Consider the following 18587-nt stretch of genomic DNA (forward strand, 5'->3'; position numbering starts at 1 on the left):
TGGTTCATCCACCATTTTGTCTTTTATCTCATTTATCTATTAATATGTACTCAACTAGGAGTTGCAAACTTGCACAATTTTCTATTAATATGTACTCAACTAGGAGTTGCAAACTTGCACAATTTTGCAGAAAGCCTGGATTAAATAAAAAAAAATAGCAACATAATTTTGGATAGATATTATAAAATACAGTTAAAACATATTTGATTGGAGGCAGATTTGTAGATATAAGATTATGGGAAAATGACCTTTGAGGGTAATAAAGTGTTCTATAAGTACTCATTTGGTCTCTTATCTTTTTTTTTAATCTTTATTATACCACTGAACTTACTAATCCTGTTCACCAAAACCCTTGATACCGGTTGTTGTAGGTTACTAGTTATGTAGATATTACGTGGCATTATGTGCAATAAACTGGGCTTATTAATTGCAAAGTTGCAGTATTGCATCGTTCTTGCCCTAGATCGATATGGATGCTTCTTCTTCTTCTTCTTCTTCTTCTTCTTCTATTTCTTCCAAACAAAATGCTGAATTTCAACCTGAAAATCCTTGTTATTGTGGGTTACCATCTCGTGTACGAACTTCACGAACTAAATACAATCCAGGAAAAAAATTCAAATTGTGCCCTAACTCCATGGTAAAGCAAATGTTTTGTACTTTTCGTTTAATCTTCTTCACGACCCAAATGTTTTTTACTTTTTGTTTAATCATCTTTCTTTAACCAATTTGTTACTTTTTTCAAGAATGAAGGACCAAAATGCAAGTTCTGGGAATGGTTGGAGCCTAAAACCCCTGAAAATGAAGTCAATTCTGGGAAGGACAAAAAAGAACTGTGCAATTTAACTCTCAAAGTTTCTATATTGGAAAACGAGATCAACATTTGTAAGATGAAGATGGAACAAGAAAACTTGGTTGTTAGACAAGAGTTTGAAAAACTCAAATGGAAGTTATTTACTCATAAAGTTGTGATGATTGTGTTGTTTCTATTGTTTGTGTTTAAGAACTAGTTAGTTTAGCTGTATTCAAAGACTAAATGTAATCCTTAATGTTGTAATTTGTTTGATGTATTAAGACTAAATCTTTTTGATTAATGATAGTTTGATGTTTTGAGTGCTTTCCAAGAAGTATTAATGTGTTTAACAGGTTAGTGAATTGGACATGACGCATGGGTAAAATGGTCCATATTAAAGTTGGCAGTAATTAATTGTTAATGTCTTGATGTGATCCAAGGGTAAAATGGTCCATATTAACCACATTGGATACATCAAACATTTCTTAATGTATTAAGACTAAATATTGGCATTAATTAATTGTTAATGTCTTGATGTGATCCAAGGGTAAAATGGTCCAGATTAAATTTGGTAGTAATCAATTGTTAATGTCTTGATGTGATCCAAGGGTAAAATGGTCCAGATTAAATTTGGCAGTAATCAATTGTTAATGTTTTGATGTGATCCAAGGGTAAAATGGTCCAGATTAAATTTGGCAGTAATCAATTGTTAATGTCTTGATGTGATCCAAGGGTAAAATGGTCCAGATTAACAACAACATCATCAAACATTGCTTAATGTATTAATACTAAATCTACTTGATTTATGATAGATAATATAAGATTAAACAATCTATATGCAAATAACCGTACACCAAAGCATATAGATAAAAGACAAAGTTGTAATATTCCATCAGCATGTGCACTATTACAAAAGTTGTGCCCACAATTGTCCTAATATGTCAAAAGATGTGCCATGTGCCATGATTCTTAAAGTTTTCCCAATTACATAATTACAAGATTAAAAGTTTGTCTTTCCAAAAAAAAAAAAAAACATAAAATCATTCCAACACCATTGGGTTGTGTCCAGTGCTTCCTTCTTTCTTCAAAACCTTCCTCCTCAACCCTATCTTGGTAATTCTTTCTGAGTATTTTCGTATCCTTTTCCTAGTTGTAACTGGTTGAGCAGGGACATCAACATTTGGATGTGGATCATCTACTTGAACTGGTTCAACATGTGGAGCTGGATCATCAACTAGTTCAACATGTGGTACTTGAACTGGATCCACTGGATCTGCTTGAATTGGTTCAACATTTGGAGCTGGTACTTGAATTGGATCCACTGGATCTGCTTGAACTGGATCCACTTTACCTGCTATACAAATATGTAGTTAATGAGTTGGATGTTCCATTTAAATTATATTGTTTTAATATCATACCTTTCTCTTTTTTACATTTTTTTAGGTTTCTTGTTTTTTGGCCTTGAAGTGGATGCTACATCTGCTGGTCTAGTAGGACATGTTGATCTATTATGGCCCTTTTCTCTACAAATAGTGCATCTATTAACTGAACCTGCTTTTGAGATAGTATGGCTTCTTTTCCCCTTGCTTTCCATCTCAGATTGATCCTTTTTCCTTTTAAGGGTTGGCCTTCCTGGTAACCTTCTTTTTTGAGGAGGCAATGGCTTCATGTAGGGAGCCTCAGGCCACATGGAACTACCATTAAGTGGGTTAATGGTATGGTTGTAACAAGTCAAGAACATGGTTGTATGGAACCATGGTGTAACATAATCCTCTGCATTCCTGTTGAGGTATGAAATGGCTGCCACTGCATGCACACATGGGATACCTGATACTTGCCAAGATCTACATCCACATGTGTTGTTGTTAAGGTCCACAGCATATCCATCATTTCCAATCCTAACCTCATATTTTTGTACCCCAGAAGGTATAACTCCCCAAAATCTGTCCACAAAAATAACAAATTCTATTAATCTACTAGATGACATATTAATACATATAAAATACAAGTTATATCATACCTTTGCTGTTTCTTTAACTTTGATATCTTTAATCTTATAGATGGGCATATTTTTAAATTACCCCAACTTTGTCCCTCTAGCAGCATTCTATACATCCTCTCCATTGCATAAATCCGAATCTCTTCCAACATGGTGAGGAGTGGTCTCTTCCTAGCAAGATCAATAACAGAGTTGAAACTTTCTGATATGCCATTCTCATAAGCATCACAAGCCCTATCCACTTCAAAGAATGCCCTGCACCAACTTTTAGGGTCCCTTTCCATGAGGTGTTCATAAGCTAAAGGGTCAATTGTTTTTATGTAATTCATTTCTGCCTCAAATTTAGGTTGAGTAGTACTTGCAGCGGCTGCCCAAAACAACTTCCTATATTGTTCACATTTGAATCTTTTCTTGAAGTTAGCATAGATGTGCCTAGCACATTGTCTATGCTCTGCTGTTGGAACTCTTTCTTTGACAGCCTCTACCAATCCCTAAAAGAAACAAGAAATGGATGACATAACAAAAAACATTGAACTCAAACAAAACATAAAAGAAAATATACCTTGTGTTGGTCTGATATGAGGGTCAATCCATGATCAATTCCCATTTCAATATCATCTAGTAGGAGGTCAAGAAACCACTTCCATGTTTCCTTATTTTCTACTGCCACCACAGCCCATGCAATAGGGAAGATGTGGTTGTTTGCATCCCTACCCATAGTTGCTAACAGTTGGCCTCTACATATACCCTTTAAAAAACAACCATCTACCCCTATTACCCTCCTACATGCTGCAATCCAACCATCCTTCACACCCTTAAAACAAACATACATTTTAGAAAAGTAAGTGGTGGAATCGGGCATGACATCCACATCTATCTTTACTGTTGAACCAAGATTTGTCCTCATTATTTCTTCACCATAACTCCATACTTTACCATAATGTTCTATCAAGCTACCCTCTATCTCATCCAAAGCATATCTCCTAGCATTTCTACATTGAGTCACACTAACAATCAAGTTAAACTTTGTACTCACTTTGGCTTTCATTTTCCTTATGCTCATTTTGGGGTTCTTCAAAAATTGATTCTTAAAATGTTTTCCAATCCATTTATATGTTACAATGGAACCAAGTTTGAAGACTCTTGAACAATTATGGTCATCAACTAAGGACTTAATCTGGAAAGACCTTTCACTACTCATCCAGGAAGCCCACAGTCTAAAAGGACAAGAGGGGTTCTTGCTATCTTTACAACATCTCACTAATAACCTATGACTATCATTTTTCTCATAATAAAGATTGTACCCATTCTTCACTGCATAGTTAGTCAAACAATTTTTCAATTCCATAGGGTTAGAGAATCTCATACCTAGAATTGGCACCATTTTGTCCCATTTCTGGTTCTCATTATGGACAGGGTACACTGGTTTGTCATCCCTATTGTTGGTTTCAACCTCATCAGTTTCAAGCTCATCATTTTTATCCTTAGAAATACCTGACACCCGGTGTAAGAATTCATCACCAACAGTTTTGTCAAGAGAAGGAATGTAACCATCTGCTTCATGCTCATATGGAATATCATCAGAAAGTTGTGACTCTTTATCATCACCCACGTCTGGCTCAGAATAATGCCCTTCATCATCTTCTACTACTTCCATATTAGCCCAATCAAGTACAGGTTCATTTTCATGGTCTATATACACATTCATTGTTAGACCAACTTCATCACTATAACCCGTTTCAATAAACTCATAGTAGTCAGCATCATTCCCAATTCTCCTAATACCCTCTGCCAATGGTTCATTTCTAGTGCAATAATATACATTATCGCAACTGCCTTCAATCAACTTTTCAATGAACAACTTAAAATCTTTGAGATCCATTCCACCAAAATCAACATCAGCGATTGAAACAACAACAGAGTTCAAGTACACTAATGGTTTTGGTGCAAATAAACCATTATAGTGTACATAAACTGTCAAATACTTACGGAGTTTGGAATCGGAGGCCATCTTCTTCACTGTAACACTCGCATTCACCACTTCTCTTCAATTTCGTAACTGTATTCTTCGATTAAACCCTAACTGTAAGGAGAATTGGGGGTGAAAGAGTAATGGGTTTGCAACGTGGTCTAGGTCCACGTAATACGACATGTCATCTCTACTTAAATGAGATAATCGGCATAACAGGTGATAACCGGTATCGAGGGTTTTGGTGAGCAGGATTAGTAAGTTCAGTGGTATAATAAAGACAAAAAAAAAGATAAGGAACCAAATGAGTACTTATAGAACACTTTATTACCCTCAAAGGTCATTTTCCCTAAGATTATTTTATAAGTTTATTTGAAGTTGTTAACTCTTTTATATGTATAAATAAGAAATTGTTCGAATTCTGTATTTTGGTGAATAAGGCGATATTTAGAGTATCAGATTCAATTGAAAACGAAACACAATTTATTACATTCTTATGTATTCGAATGTCCTTAAAGCTTCATATTTAACATGTTGTACAAAAAATGTACTTAATAATGATAATGAAAAAAAAACAGTGCTTCATAACGATATAAAGGACAAATTTTGAAAGGTTTGGTTGGGTTATCAATGTTTAACCCATATAATTATTAGGTTGGGTTGGAAAATATATAAACAAATCAACCTTATAAAAATATAAAAATGTTGGGTTTTGTTAACATATCAACCAATGTAAATAACCAGGATTTGGTTGAATTAAGTTGGTTGAACTCGAATCCAATCAAATTCGATCCATTATCAGCTTTAATTTTCTTGGTGTTTTGTAAAATTACAGTAGTTATTCATGAAATCACGTATCCCAAGAATCAATGCATTTATATGTGAAGTTGTTTTGCAAAATTAATAAAATTCAGAAAATATTCATGAAACTATTTTTGTCAAGAAAAAGCTATCTTTGTGAGACCACTATTATAAAATTAAAAGTTGATGTTAGATAGATTTAAAAAATAAATAAATAAATAAGTTAATTATTTAGTAGTTAGGTTTCCATTTTTAGTAATTTTGTGATTAGAAATCTCACTAACGATAATGAGATGACTTCTTGACTTACCCAACGACTGATTTCTTAATGTCCGTGAATTTGCAAGAATCCTCCTTAGGGCGAACTTCGCACACGATACGATTTCTCCCTCCCTACCTCTTCTGTGCTCCCGCCGGTATAATCCCTCCGCCGACGCCATCATATTCATATAAACGCACTTGTTAAACTCAACCCCTCAAACGTCAATTTCCGAATGAGACAATGAATTTTACTTCCTTTCTTTTCCATCACCAATTACACCTAAAACCCTAATTTCTCCATCTCAAATCATACATCCTGCTGAAGGATTAGGCTTTGTTTTTTCAACGAGATAGAGACAGGGAAGAAGGATAAAATGTACAGGGAGAGAGGTGGAGGAGGATCGAAGGCGAAAACAGAAACGGCCATGGCTTCGATTGGAGGCGAAGGGGGATCACGTATGGATGGAAGAGATCGTAACAAAGACCGTTTATCAGCTGGGAACTCCAGGCTCTCTGTTTCATCTTATCCCGATAAGAAACCGACTAAAGGTTTTTCTTTTCTCCCTCTCTCTCGAGATTCGTGCAATATCATTGTTAAAAACGCCGATTTCGTAGGTTATACTTTGTGATTTTAGCCATTTATTTGTACGATTGTATGCTTTTGGTAACCGAATGAGCTAGCTTTCTTCATGTGAAATTGCAGTCTTTTGTTTGGATGATAGAATATGAAGAACGAGATGAATCTGTTTGTTATGTTATGTATGTCTGTGAACATGAGAAGTAGATTAAGCAGCTCGTCCATTTGATTTTAGTTGCAGACCTGTTATGGGAATGGTTGACAATGGAGTGCATTCATGATTTTCATCCTTTAATAACAATTTTTTATGGATATGTAGGAGAGGAAAAAGTGGTGGAGGAATCAGAAACAGACAGCGAGGAGGAGGAATCAGATGTTAGTGGTTCAGATGGGGAGGAAACATCTTGGATTTCATGGTTTTGCAGTCTACGTGGCAATGAATTCTTCTGTGAAGTTGATGATGACTATATCCAAGATGATTTTAATCTATGTGGATTAAGCAACCAAGTTCCATTTTACGATCATGCCCTTGATCTCATCTTGGACTCTGAATCCTCCCATGGTGATTCCTTTTCAGAGGAACAAATCGAACAGATTGAATCAGCAGCAGAGACTCTATATGGTCTGATACATGTCAGATTTATCTTGACAACAAAAGGATTAGCTGCTATGGTAACAAGTATTTAAAATTCTTTATTTTTCTTCAAAATCAATACAGTAAATAATAATAATAATCTTTGATGATAGCTTGAGAAATACAAGAACACAGAATTCGGAAGATGTCCAAGAGTCTTCTGTTCAGGTCAACCCTGTCTTCCTGTTGGTCAATCTGACATTTCACGCCAGACAAGTGTCAAAATTTACTGCCCTAAATGTCAAGACATTTTTACCCCTCAGTTCAGGTTTCAAGATAGTATCCTTTTTTAACTTCTTTTTATAAATATTTTATGTTTGTGGAAATGTTTTTCTTTAACAAGATGTAAAATAATAAAGACCTTGATGGAGCTTTTTTTGGGACAACGTTTCCTCACTTGTTCTTTTTAACGTATGGACACTTGAAGCCACAAAAGACAACGTTGCAGGAATATGTTCCAAGAGTATTCGGTTACAAAGTCCACAAGCCATGAATCAAATCACATCATATTCATACAATAACACCATAATAAGATTTTATTTTATTTTTTTTCTATCATATGTAACGAAAAAAAATTAAATTAAGTTCTGTTGTTATTGATTATATTTTTGTTGATTTTGGTTAGGGTTGATGTCACTAAACTTCTAAGTATACATCATAGATTGCTCAACTTTCTAATTTTGTATTTTATTTTATAATTAAGGTTATTAAATGGCAACGGATTTTAATGTGTATGTAAAAGATGTGTAAACATGCTCATGAGTCATGCCACGACTTGACCTTTTTCTTTTGAAAAAAGAAAATGATGGAAGAGGATTCGCAGTCAAAATGTGGAAGTGGTTCAGATTTTTTCCCCCCTTCATGTTGAGTGATTTCAAATTTAAATAAACATGGGGTTGATCATAAACGTGATATTCTTTTTTAACTTGAAATAAATGTGTTTTGTAACAACTCTTGTGTATCTTGTTATGTAAGATTTATTGCAAATTGCTTCCGTAATTCCAGTTTATATGTTCTTTCGGGTTTTATGATTATTGAAAAGAATTGTTAATATTTCTAGCAATGTTTTAACAAACTGGTTTTTTAGCTTTTTTTTGAACCGGCAATTTATTTTAGGGATAATTTTGTATTGCCAACTGACCCAAAAGGTCCAACTTCATTCCATATTGGGTTTGATCGAGTTTGACCTACTAGGGAATGCTCATCATTTTCATGACCGACATCCCCAATTAAAGCTTCCATATTATCAAGGTGATCATTACTAAGGATCGCCTGTTGATTTTCTTGAAACGATTGTTGGACTTATCCAGAATCGCCATCGTTCGTCATTGCACACAGCACCACTAAGGTCGTCGGTTCCCCGCCTGTGCCTGCAACATCCGTTTTTCTCCTCGGCTCATTTGGAAAGATGGTTTCTGATATCCCTACATCGTCATCATCACTTTTGTCTTTGATATCTCCATCTTCCAGCATATTCTCATCCATGTTATATGAGTTTTCATCCCCACCATTAACATCTTGGTTTGATTCTGAACCAATCAACCAAATAGTTTAGATGGAGAGGATGGAAATGGTGACCAATCATTGTCACTTTCAATTACACTGACTTTGAAAAAGTTTCTATTGTATTCCACCCCGAACTCATCATTTATATGTTTTTTACTTTCAGTTAGTATGCATACGTTTACCTTGGATAGGCCCTGTAAACTTGGGAGAATCTCTATTGGGACTATTACCTTACTGAATTCACTTGCAATTCTTGAGAAGTTCTCTTCGCTCCATAGTTCCAATAGGAGTCCAACAATTTTCAACCATGCTATTCTTCCAAAAGTCCCCGACACATTGTTCCCCGCCTTGAAGTACTTGAACCACGTACACCAGTATTCCTTCTTAGTTAAGAATTCATCAACGTCGGTTGGGGTTTGAAATCGTATCCCTACCATCAACCCTCCTAAACTCCAGTGGGATATTCCTTAGTTTTTCCAAGTAGATTGGCTTTCACGTAACTTATATGTCTATTTTTGATAAAGTATAATACAAAAACAAAATATAAGTTAGATGGATTATAAATATAAATATATCATCATCAAACCAAATTATAGGTTTTGAGACATTGGAGTGTTAAATGTATCAATCTCACGATTGTTTAGTAAGTGAAATTTAGTATCAACTTCATCCTAATAAAAGACATTGCCGCTTGCTCATCAAAACCAATTCAATAGATATAACCAGTTCAATCAGGTTTTTGTAAAATCTAAACGGTTTGTTTCGGCCCTTAAATAGGCTTAAAATCGTTATTAGTTGAACTGCTATATTCCTCGGCCCCGTCTAACCAACCGATTCGACCTAGTTTTTAAACATCGTCTTCATTTCATTTTTTAAAGGATGACCATCTTTGTGATGATTAAAAAATATTGTATCTAAAACCTTCGATATTCTCTACCTAATTTACAGTTAAAGACTTAAGAGGGTAACCAGGTGTTATTCATGTACATATTTAGTCACTTTATTTTTTATTATTTTATTTTATTTTATTTATCATTAAATTGACAAATATGTTCAATAAACATTTTTTTACATGTAATAGCTACATCTTTTTTTTTGTACACCACAAGTCCTCAAACTCAACTTGTTTATCAAAAAGACATCTTCATCATGACTATTGTCTATACCCTACTTGTTTGGATAGAATCTTCAATTATTATTTTCAACCCAAGTCAACAATATGATACCATGCGATCGAAGGATGAAATACCGACTATGTCTTCCCCCTCTTACCTATCCAACTCAGATATAGAGGTGTACTCTCAATCATTGTGTGCCCTAATTCTATGATAGATGTTTATTTCTCCAATTAGTTCCAAGTAGGAAGCTTTGAACAAAAGATTGTAGCTTTTGAAAGTGTACAAAACCAAACTTCCTGAAATGTTTAGTTCAAAACCTCATGGCTTCCATTTCGTCTTTTTTCATCCTCTTCAACTTCAAATGAAGTTTAAGTACAATTGTATGATACCACTCATTTCAAAGTTTGAGATCAATTAATTCCCCAAAATAACATTTCTTTTCCGTGGATCATACATAATGATTAATGAAAATTTTCATTAGCTAACAACCAGTATTTTAGCTAGTCCACCAAACATAACTTTAGATAGTGCGAAAATGTAATTATCGGTCTCTTTATGATTTCTTAGCCAAAATGTTATATTTTATTAAAAAGTTTACTAACTATTTGTACTTAGAAACTCATTAAAGTACATGAATTGACACATATTCTGTTTTCTTAGAAATGTATTTTTTTCTCATAAAAGCAAAAAAAAAAAACCGACATTTATTTGATGAGGATAATAAGTACATATTTTTTGGATAAATACATATGAAGAATCTAACTTTTACAGAAGAGGATATCTACTCAGCTTCCATGTAGAAGTATGAGAGAAAAAATAATTCAAATTCTGTTTTGAGTTGTCAATTTCATGATTTCTGATTTTGTTTCAGAAAAGGAAAAACATTCGAATTGTCATTCATTGCATATCAATAATTGATTCCATAATACAACCATTTGTTCCGATAACATTTACATACTTTTACTAAGGCAAAAAAAAAACATTTAATCATAAGAAACAATTATGTTGTGTTCTTATACTTTAATATTTTTAGAGAATGATAGATTAAAAATACATGATATAGTTATATTATGTGTGGATTATTATCACCACTATCTAGTGAAGCTCAACTTCATTTTTTTTTTCTTTTAAAGTTTTAATGCTCAAAGCTTTAAGTTTTGATAGAGTTTAATAGTTGGATATGAATCATAGAATTAATTCCCAACACAACAAATAAGCCAAATATAAAATGTTAAGTTCATAGTTTCTAAGGTTAAACATTTTGTAACTCTCGATATATCACAAAAAGAGCATTTTATAAATAAAAAGAACAAACAACAAAAAGTAGTTTTGTTCGTTTAATGACCCTATCTTAAAATGCGTTCGGCCTAGTCGTAAGGAACTCTCAAGACATATTGGATCATATATGGTAATTTAAGAATAGATTAGTTTGTTGTTCAAAAAAATATAAAATAATTAAGATTTACATTTTCCTTTTCCCACATCACATTAATACTTGTTAAACTTCGTGCATCTAGATGGTTTTAATTTGAGAGTTTTATATATGATTTGTAAACACTTGATATTGAATTATATACATATTTATCGATAATACGTCAATCAATGGGCATAATAACAAAACACGATGACTAAAATAATGCGACTAATGCATATGAGCAATGAGGCCCATATGACCATAATTAGAGACAATGTACTGTGGCTTCTGTACATGTCTGTTTGGCTTCTTCTTCAAAAGGCCATATAACCAAACTAGCCTCCCCATAAAACAAAGGATATTCCCTAAAATTCAATATATTTATCAACTAGTAAAAGAAATCATTTGTAGTATTCAAGATGTGAGGGTGTCATTTTTGTTAGGCTCGGAAGGATCAAAATGTTTCTGAAATTGACATGAATTTTGGATATGTTTGAAAGATCATGTGACCACTTTCCAAATATGATATTTCGGCATTGTGTTTAGTTTACACGAAATCCAAATTATATAAACAATCCTTCAAGGAACAATTATGTATCAAGACACTGACATGAGCCCACAAATTAGGGTTTATAGAAATTAGATTTTGATTACCAAAGATAAGATCAATTGACATTAAATGTTGATTTTATCCCATAAATAATGGATGATCGTTTCAAGTTAATTATCAGAAAATACTATCTGAAAATCATAATTTTCATACTACTTTCCTAAATGAGATAAATTTATGGACCAAGAGTTGCCCCCTTGACCCCGTCATTCGGTTGAACCTAGATCAAATTCGTTTTACAAAAGTATGCACTCTGCACCTCCTAACTTGTAAATAAAATAAAAAATTAAACTTTATTGGTAATCTTTAAATTTTATAATACCAATGGCTTAGTGCCACTAAAATCACCACTAATTTTTTTGTTAAAAATAAAAATGTAACTAAAACATACCAAATATATGAGTTCGTTTTGGTTTCGCATAAACTATGTACATTGTTCTCAGTTTTGATTTTTAATAAATTTAATTGCTCTAAAATAACATTTCGACTATGACTAGTGTCTAAAGGCATTTGGTATTTATCTTGATCTATATACGAAGTAGGCCAAGCGTTAAAAAAAAGGGCATATGCTTGATTATTACATCTCTTTAACTCACGGCATGATATATTTTCAGATTCCCTATGTACAACTAGCATGTTTCAAAGAATTCTATTCGTATTTACCAAGTTATTTTGGGTTAAAATTACCTTTAAAAAATGTCAAATTTGTAGAAGTGGGAAGTGTTTTGGGCTGTTTTTACAGAAATCGGACATACTGGAGTCATCTCCAGCCACTGCCAACCCACCCTCCGCACCACCGCCGTGGCCAGCCCTAGCAGCACCGATCAGCACCATTTTTACTCTTATTTTCCCTCCCTCCCTCGCTCACTTAAACACACACACCCTTCTGAATTTCCCATACCTCTTCGTAATAAGATATAGTCAGTTTTGACTTTTTAGCCACTAAAATCAGCCATTATTTGTTTGAAGAAATTTAATTATTTCTTTTCTTTACATTTAATTTATTCAGCTTGTATTATTTTTGGGCTAATAAAATTTCGGTTTATATTATTGTTTTTAAAGCCCAAATATCAATTAACTTAGTTGTAAAATTCTTTTCAGCCCAACGTGGTTATTTCTTCCAAAAGTACTTGAAACCACATACCTATTTCCTTTTATTTTTCTCTGTTAAATAATGATAAGAAAAAGATGTTGCTAAATTGACACCTTTTTAAACATCCTATAAACATTTTTGTTAAAAGTCAATCAATCCTAAACTATTTATAATTTATTTTTTGAAAAAACAATGCAAATTCAACCAATAAAAAAATCTTAAAAATCAAATAGGGTGTTTAAATGGAAAAATAAGGTGTCTTTTTAGCCAACTTCTAAAAAAAATCCAGTTGCATCTTTTGAAAATTGACTCGCCATCCAGTTTATTGGGATGTTACAAGGACTGTGAGCACACAATTGCTGAGTGCTAACATAGTGTGATGGTGGAATTTTGGAGAACTCTAAATGATTTAGATGTCTAATGGTTGAGATGTTATGTATAAACATGCTTTTGAATGAAAAACTTGATATAACTTTTAAAGTTGGCTAGACATCAATAGTGTGTTGGATTGGGAAATGGACCCGAGACCGTGGTGCCAACTTTTTGCGTTGGTGTCAACGGGATGGTTAAGGGTTTACAAGATGTCATCTTGTCGTGTTCCATAATTAACTTGGCATGTTAGAGTTAATGAATGCTTACCTTTATTTGTTTTAACAGTGATTCCCAAAATATAACTAAGACAAATGAAATCTTTCATGGAAAATTCTATTTCAAACATTAACATTAGGGAATGTCATAAGGAATGGGAAAAGGTGGTAAGATTTATGTTAAACATTAACATTAGGGAATGTCGAAAGCAGCCTCATGTTCGTTGTGGTATATGAAAAGTGAGTGATCTCAAGTACTACGAGTGAATGTGATAGAAGTAATAAAATAAGCGAACCACGGGTATGCGCCAGGTGCTTGTTTGAGGCTGTATATGTATTTTTATAGTAGACATATGTAGTTAGGAAAAGTAATATCTTGAAAACCAAGGGTTGGTGTGTGTACATTATTTCATTTAAATGACCGTGAAGGAATGCATTTGGACATCAATTTGATGAATATGCCATGATTTGGAGAGAGAAAGAGAGTAAAAACCATGTGGATAGTAAATGATATTACTATTAGACTAGATGTTTCATGGGAATCAATTCCCGGTAGAAATATATTATCAAACAAAATAAGAAAAGTGATATTGGGATCCTCAATATAAAGATAAGAAACCCTAACCTTTTAACCCATGATTGAGGTAATATATTTCCATCGGGAATTGAATCACGTTTAATTAAAAAGTATATTCCTTTCCAAGCACCATTGTTACGATTGGATTTCAATACAATAGGTGAACTATTGGTTTTGAATTTCAACAGGAAACGAGAATTCCCAAAGGTCGAAAGGTCATAAACATAAGCTAACTTGCTTAGACCTATGTCAGTTCATATGATCAATTCAATAAAGGTTCCTCCAAATTACTGGCATGGCTTGGATATATGAAATCTTAGTAATTTCGAAAAATTCAGAGATGATTCCGGAAAGGCCTAAGGTAAAACGATATTCAGGAAAACAAACCCAAGCGGGAGAAATAAAATCCGGTTGGATCCTAACATCAAAAGGTTTGAAAACAATACTAGTGGAAAAGGTTCCAGTCGAATTCAAAGCTTCGATAAAATCATCGTCGAAGGTACAAGTTTCCCCGTAGGAAAGGATTTTCCGATCCACGAAATCATCATCATGTATAGCAATGATGTTTGCACGAGAGCGAGCTCCTTTTTTTTTTTTTTTACCATATTTAAAAGAAAACGAAGAAGGAGAAAAAAAGACAAAGGTAGTACCTTCGATGATATTCAGTGAACGTTTGAGCTAAAAGAGTGAGACGAAATTAAAAGACCAAATACACTATTTATACAAGAGTCGTGGAAAGGTAGAAGGGTGATTTGACCTATTCCAACGGCTAGAAATCTATCAACTGAAGTTTGAATTATCCTATTCGTTAAAACTTTTTATTTTATTTTTTACATTAATATTATACCTCTAAATATGTGAAAAATAACATTAATATTTCGCAGTTATAATTTGCGGGCAGGATCCCAGAATCATATTTAGGATCCTTAATATCTTTGAAGTTATATGATCTTTAAATATATCGCAAGATCCTAATTATTATTATTAATATTTCCAAAGACTTATAACAACTGTGTTTTTCTCTCTTTTTCTCACATGTGTAGAATTATTCAATGTGAGAATAATTCTCAATGGAGAGTCATCTTAACCAGGTAAAAGACATGGACTACCAAGTCAAACAACATTCATATGCCGATTTCGGAGGATCCCGACAATTATCGGACTTCTAGTTACTTGCATTAGACTATAAATAACACATGTATTTAGCACACCACACACACGATTAGCTGGATTACTACACTTGTACTCGTATTACCTTCATCGTCTTTGTAATCTCAAATTTAAATAAAAAAAACACATGAAGATAGGTGATCATTATCACCTCTCAATGTTTTATGTCGGGGATCCTATAAAAGATCAATGGCTTTCCTTGTAACTCACTTGTCTCACTTTGATCATTATTATATACTTACATTATACTAACACCACAACCTTTCATACAACTTGGTCTAATTGCAATTGATCAAAATTTGACAAAAACATTAATTACATAATAAGTCCCTTATGAAAGATCCAATATGCTCAAGAATCATATTAAAGTGATATTGCTAATTAACATATGATACTAAACGGTCACACTAACAACAACTTGATATAATTGATTATTTATTAGAAATTGATTTTTATAAACATTCAATAAACTCTTATAATTAAATTAGAAATTATTTATTTCTAGGAAATAATAGTTTTCATTAGGAAGTAACATTATATATAATTCATATGGTATAAATGAATAAGGCACAACATTATGGACTAGATAAATTCTTTTATCTTTTACCAAAAAGTTAAAGTTTATATTTATAAACTCGATTTATAAAATATAAAAGGCTTTTTTCTTCTTTTGCCATCATATTTTAGAAATATGGCTAGACAAAAGAGAGTATGGGCTTTTCATTTGTTTAATGAAAAGAACACTCTTTTAAAAGGCCAAGCATGGATAATATGATTAAAATAAGGAATGATTGTTTTTGGATTAATTCATTCAAAAGAAAGACATGGTTTGAAGCATGGGGAACACATAGGCTTTAGGGGCATAGGTTCTTAAAGTGTTAAGAGCTTATGGACCAAATGTTTTCTATATAAAGTGAGGCTTTCATATCTCTTTCACTACTCATGCAAAAAATCATAACTATATATGTATGTGTGTTTCTCTCTAGTTTTAGTTGAAGACTTGAAGATCAAACTCTTGCTTATGCACTCTTTATGTTCTTATTTTGATAAGAACATAAAGCTTAAGATTCTTAAGAGTTTTATACAAAAGAACTAGCATTCTACTTCAAGTTGATTCATTGTCGGTGTCTCTAAAGCTCTACATTCTTCATCAACTTCCAAACCTCACAAGAGGATCTAAAGAACTACAAAGGTTGTAAATTTCTCCATCTTCTTCTTTGGTGCTTGTTTTCTGTAACACCCATGTTTATGGGCTAGGCATTAATGTTGATGTAATATTCTAGGTTAACCTTTGTAATCCGTTTAGAAATAATAAAAATGTATTATTTGAGTATTATGTGTTTTATGCTTAATTGTGTGACTTAAATAAATTAATGATAAAATAAGCGATAAAATAAAATTTTAGATAAACCCAATAGCTATGAAGGAAGTTGTAGTGGTCATGACAAGGTTTCCGAATCTATAAAGAATGCCTAAATCCGAGTTATAACGAAGAAGTTATGACCTGCCGAAGTTTCGCGATAGGACCGATATGGCACTGCGTGACATAAATAGTGAATTTACGATAGAACGATATTTAACCTTAGTGATGTAAACAAAAATCGTAGAGTTCGTTAAATCGAGAGCGTGCATAAAAAGAACGTCCAAATCTGACTTCGTATGAGGAAGTTATGATTTTTCTAAGTTTCAGCTTAGCAGTATGCAGCCTAAAGTTCGGATTCGAGATCGAGTGATTTTTAGCCGAAACAATCTAAATGAGAATCGAAGATCTCGTCGATAGTAGTGATAAAAGATACATAACCATTTATTTGTTTTGCAATTTGGATCCTAGACTTTAATAGTTAATGTTTTTAGAAACTTAAAGGGTATTAATCATAAAAGAATTTAAATATTGACAATACTAAATGAATTTTGTTAAAATTTTGTAGTTAAATAATCCATTCTCATTACCAAGAATTTTCATTTTCTTTAAAGACTTAATGAAACAATAACATTCAATAGAATCAACTTCAATGAATGGGTTCATGTCTTAGAGACGATCTCGTGAGATATATGAAATTGTATACTCTTAAAGGTTCTAGTACTAAACTATTTGCTTTGAGCAATAAGCCTAAACATTATACCTAGTAAAGACATCACTGTGATACTAAAGATGTTTCTAACATCAAACTAGGAATAGTTGAATGCCCAAAAGAATCACCTTGTGTGATCTGAGAAGCTCATGTTTTATGGATTGAACACCTTTCTTTAAGTCTAATAAATCCAATAAGGCCCATATAAATGGATCATGTTTCTTTTGTGAAGAAACTGGACACTAGAAGATGATCTTCTCCTCTTATCTGTAAAGAAAGTCTAGAAGAGAGTAGTACTTCAGATATCTACTAGATAGAACTTATACTTTTCATATAACAATCAAGTACTTGTTACTTAAATGTTAATCTAATATTTGTAAATAGTTTGCTGATATTTATAAAAGAGTAACCAATTGAGCACAATCAAGTTGGAACTACACTCTCAGAGTCTAGTTTATTATGCTTTGAACATAATATACTTGTAATATAAAACAATATTTGTTTTGGAACAATGTATGTTTTAATTTAGCTTGCCTAAATATATGTCTTAGTTTAATTTTCAAATGATTGATTATTTACATAAATCGTTTTTCATAACGATCACCATCATATTCAAAACTTATTAAAAATTCTTTTTATGAGACTATATCTCTTAATAAAAACTATAAAGTAAATATCAATTTTTTATAAATAACAAGCTCTATATGCAAAATATTTTGACTTAAACTTATTTTAAATCAAACTCATCTTTGCATTGTTATCTTTATTATATAAATGATATTCATATATTCCAACTTCAAGAAATGGATCCTTGTAGGAAAATAATAGTTTATTTGACATATGTAAATCTTATTTATATATAAAAGATTCATAATGATATTTTCACTAAGTAGTAGAGAAAATAAAATTATTAAGGAACTACCCTACCGTGTTTGAATTCCTTTCTAATAAATGTTCAAGATTTAGCACAAGATACCAAATCAATTTATTTATAACTATAGTAGTTTCAATTATATTATACATGGTAAAGCATAATTGTGAAACTTTTGTTTAAGTTTCCAAATATAAAGTTGAAATACAAACCGATAAGAACTATTTAAGACCTTAATGATAATAATGGATGAATTAAATCCTACTTGGTATGATTTGTTTTCTAATCGGTAGAAATTTCCTCCTTTTATTTTCTTGGGATAACACTTAGAACACTATCAATTGTACCTTGAGTACAATACCAACTAATAAGTAGATAATAACGTTTTCTCTATAAGATTTTGTATAAAAGGGCTCTATCCCTATCTTATTAAATGTTTTATAGATTTAAAGCGTATATTGGACTAAAGTTTTTAAACCCAAAATCTACCAGATACATATTTGTATAATACTCTAAATGTGGGTTAGATTATTATAAG

General features: G+C 32.4%; 2 protein-coding genes and 1 long non-coding RNA gene across 4 annotated transcripts; 1 reads left to right on the forward strand and 2 right to left on the reverse strand.

Moving 5' to 3' along the window:
• Positions 1–1684: 1684 nt before the first annotated feature.
• LOC145000217 (uncharacterized) lies at positions 1685–5077 on the reverse strand. 2 transcript variants are annotated; one of them, XM_078959412.1, is made up of 4 exons: positions 3352–5077; positions 2811–3280; positions 2209–2733; positions 1685–2141 (listed from the first exon to the last, which is right to left on the reverse strand). In XM_078959412.1, exons 1-3 carry the CDS (start codon positions 4798–4800, stop codon positions 2220–2222), a joined length of 2433 nt encoding a protein of 810 aa, XP_078815538.1. In that variant the 5' UTR covers positions 4801–5077; the 3' UTR covers positions 1685–2141; positions 2209–2219. The 2 variants fall into 2 exon arrangements, with proteins under 2 accessions (XP_078815538.1, XP_078815539.1); XM_078959413.1 differs by having other exon boundaries at positions 1685–2144.
• Positions 5078–5878: 801 nt separating this feature from the next.
• Positions 5879–7655, forward strand: LOC145000219 (putative casein kinase II subunit beta-4). Its single transcript, XM_078959414.1, has 4 exons — positions 5879–6369; positions 6717–7069; positions 7145–7310; positions 7391–7655. Exons 1-4 carry the CDS (start codon positions 6195–6197, stop codon positions 7522–7524), a joined length of 828 nt encoding a protein of 275 aa, XP_078815540.1. The 5' UTR covers positions 5879–6194; the 3' UTR covers positions 7525–7655.
• Positions 7656–8101: 446 nt separating this feature from the next.
• Positions 8102–12571, reverse strand: LOC145000220 (uncharacterized). Its single transcript, XR_013661159.1, has 3 exons — positions 12367–12571; positions 8768–9046; positions 8102–8560 (listed from the first exon to the last, which is right to left on the reverse strand). It is a non-coding gene; the product is annotated as an uncharacterized LOC145000220 (long non-coding RNA).
• Between the last annotated feature and the right edge of the window lie 6016 nt (positions 12572–18587).

The sequence above is a fragment of the Lactuca saligna genome, chromosome 6 (genome assembly GCF_052625555.1).
Source record: "Lactuca saligna cultivar CGN05327 chromosome 6, ASM5262555v1, whole genome shotgun sequence".
NCBI classification, from domain to species: domain Eukaryota; kingdom Viridiplantae; phylum Streptophyta; class Magnoliopsida; order Asterales; family Asteraceae; genus Lactuca; species Lactuca saligna.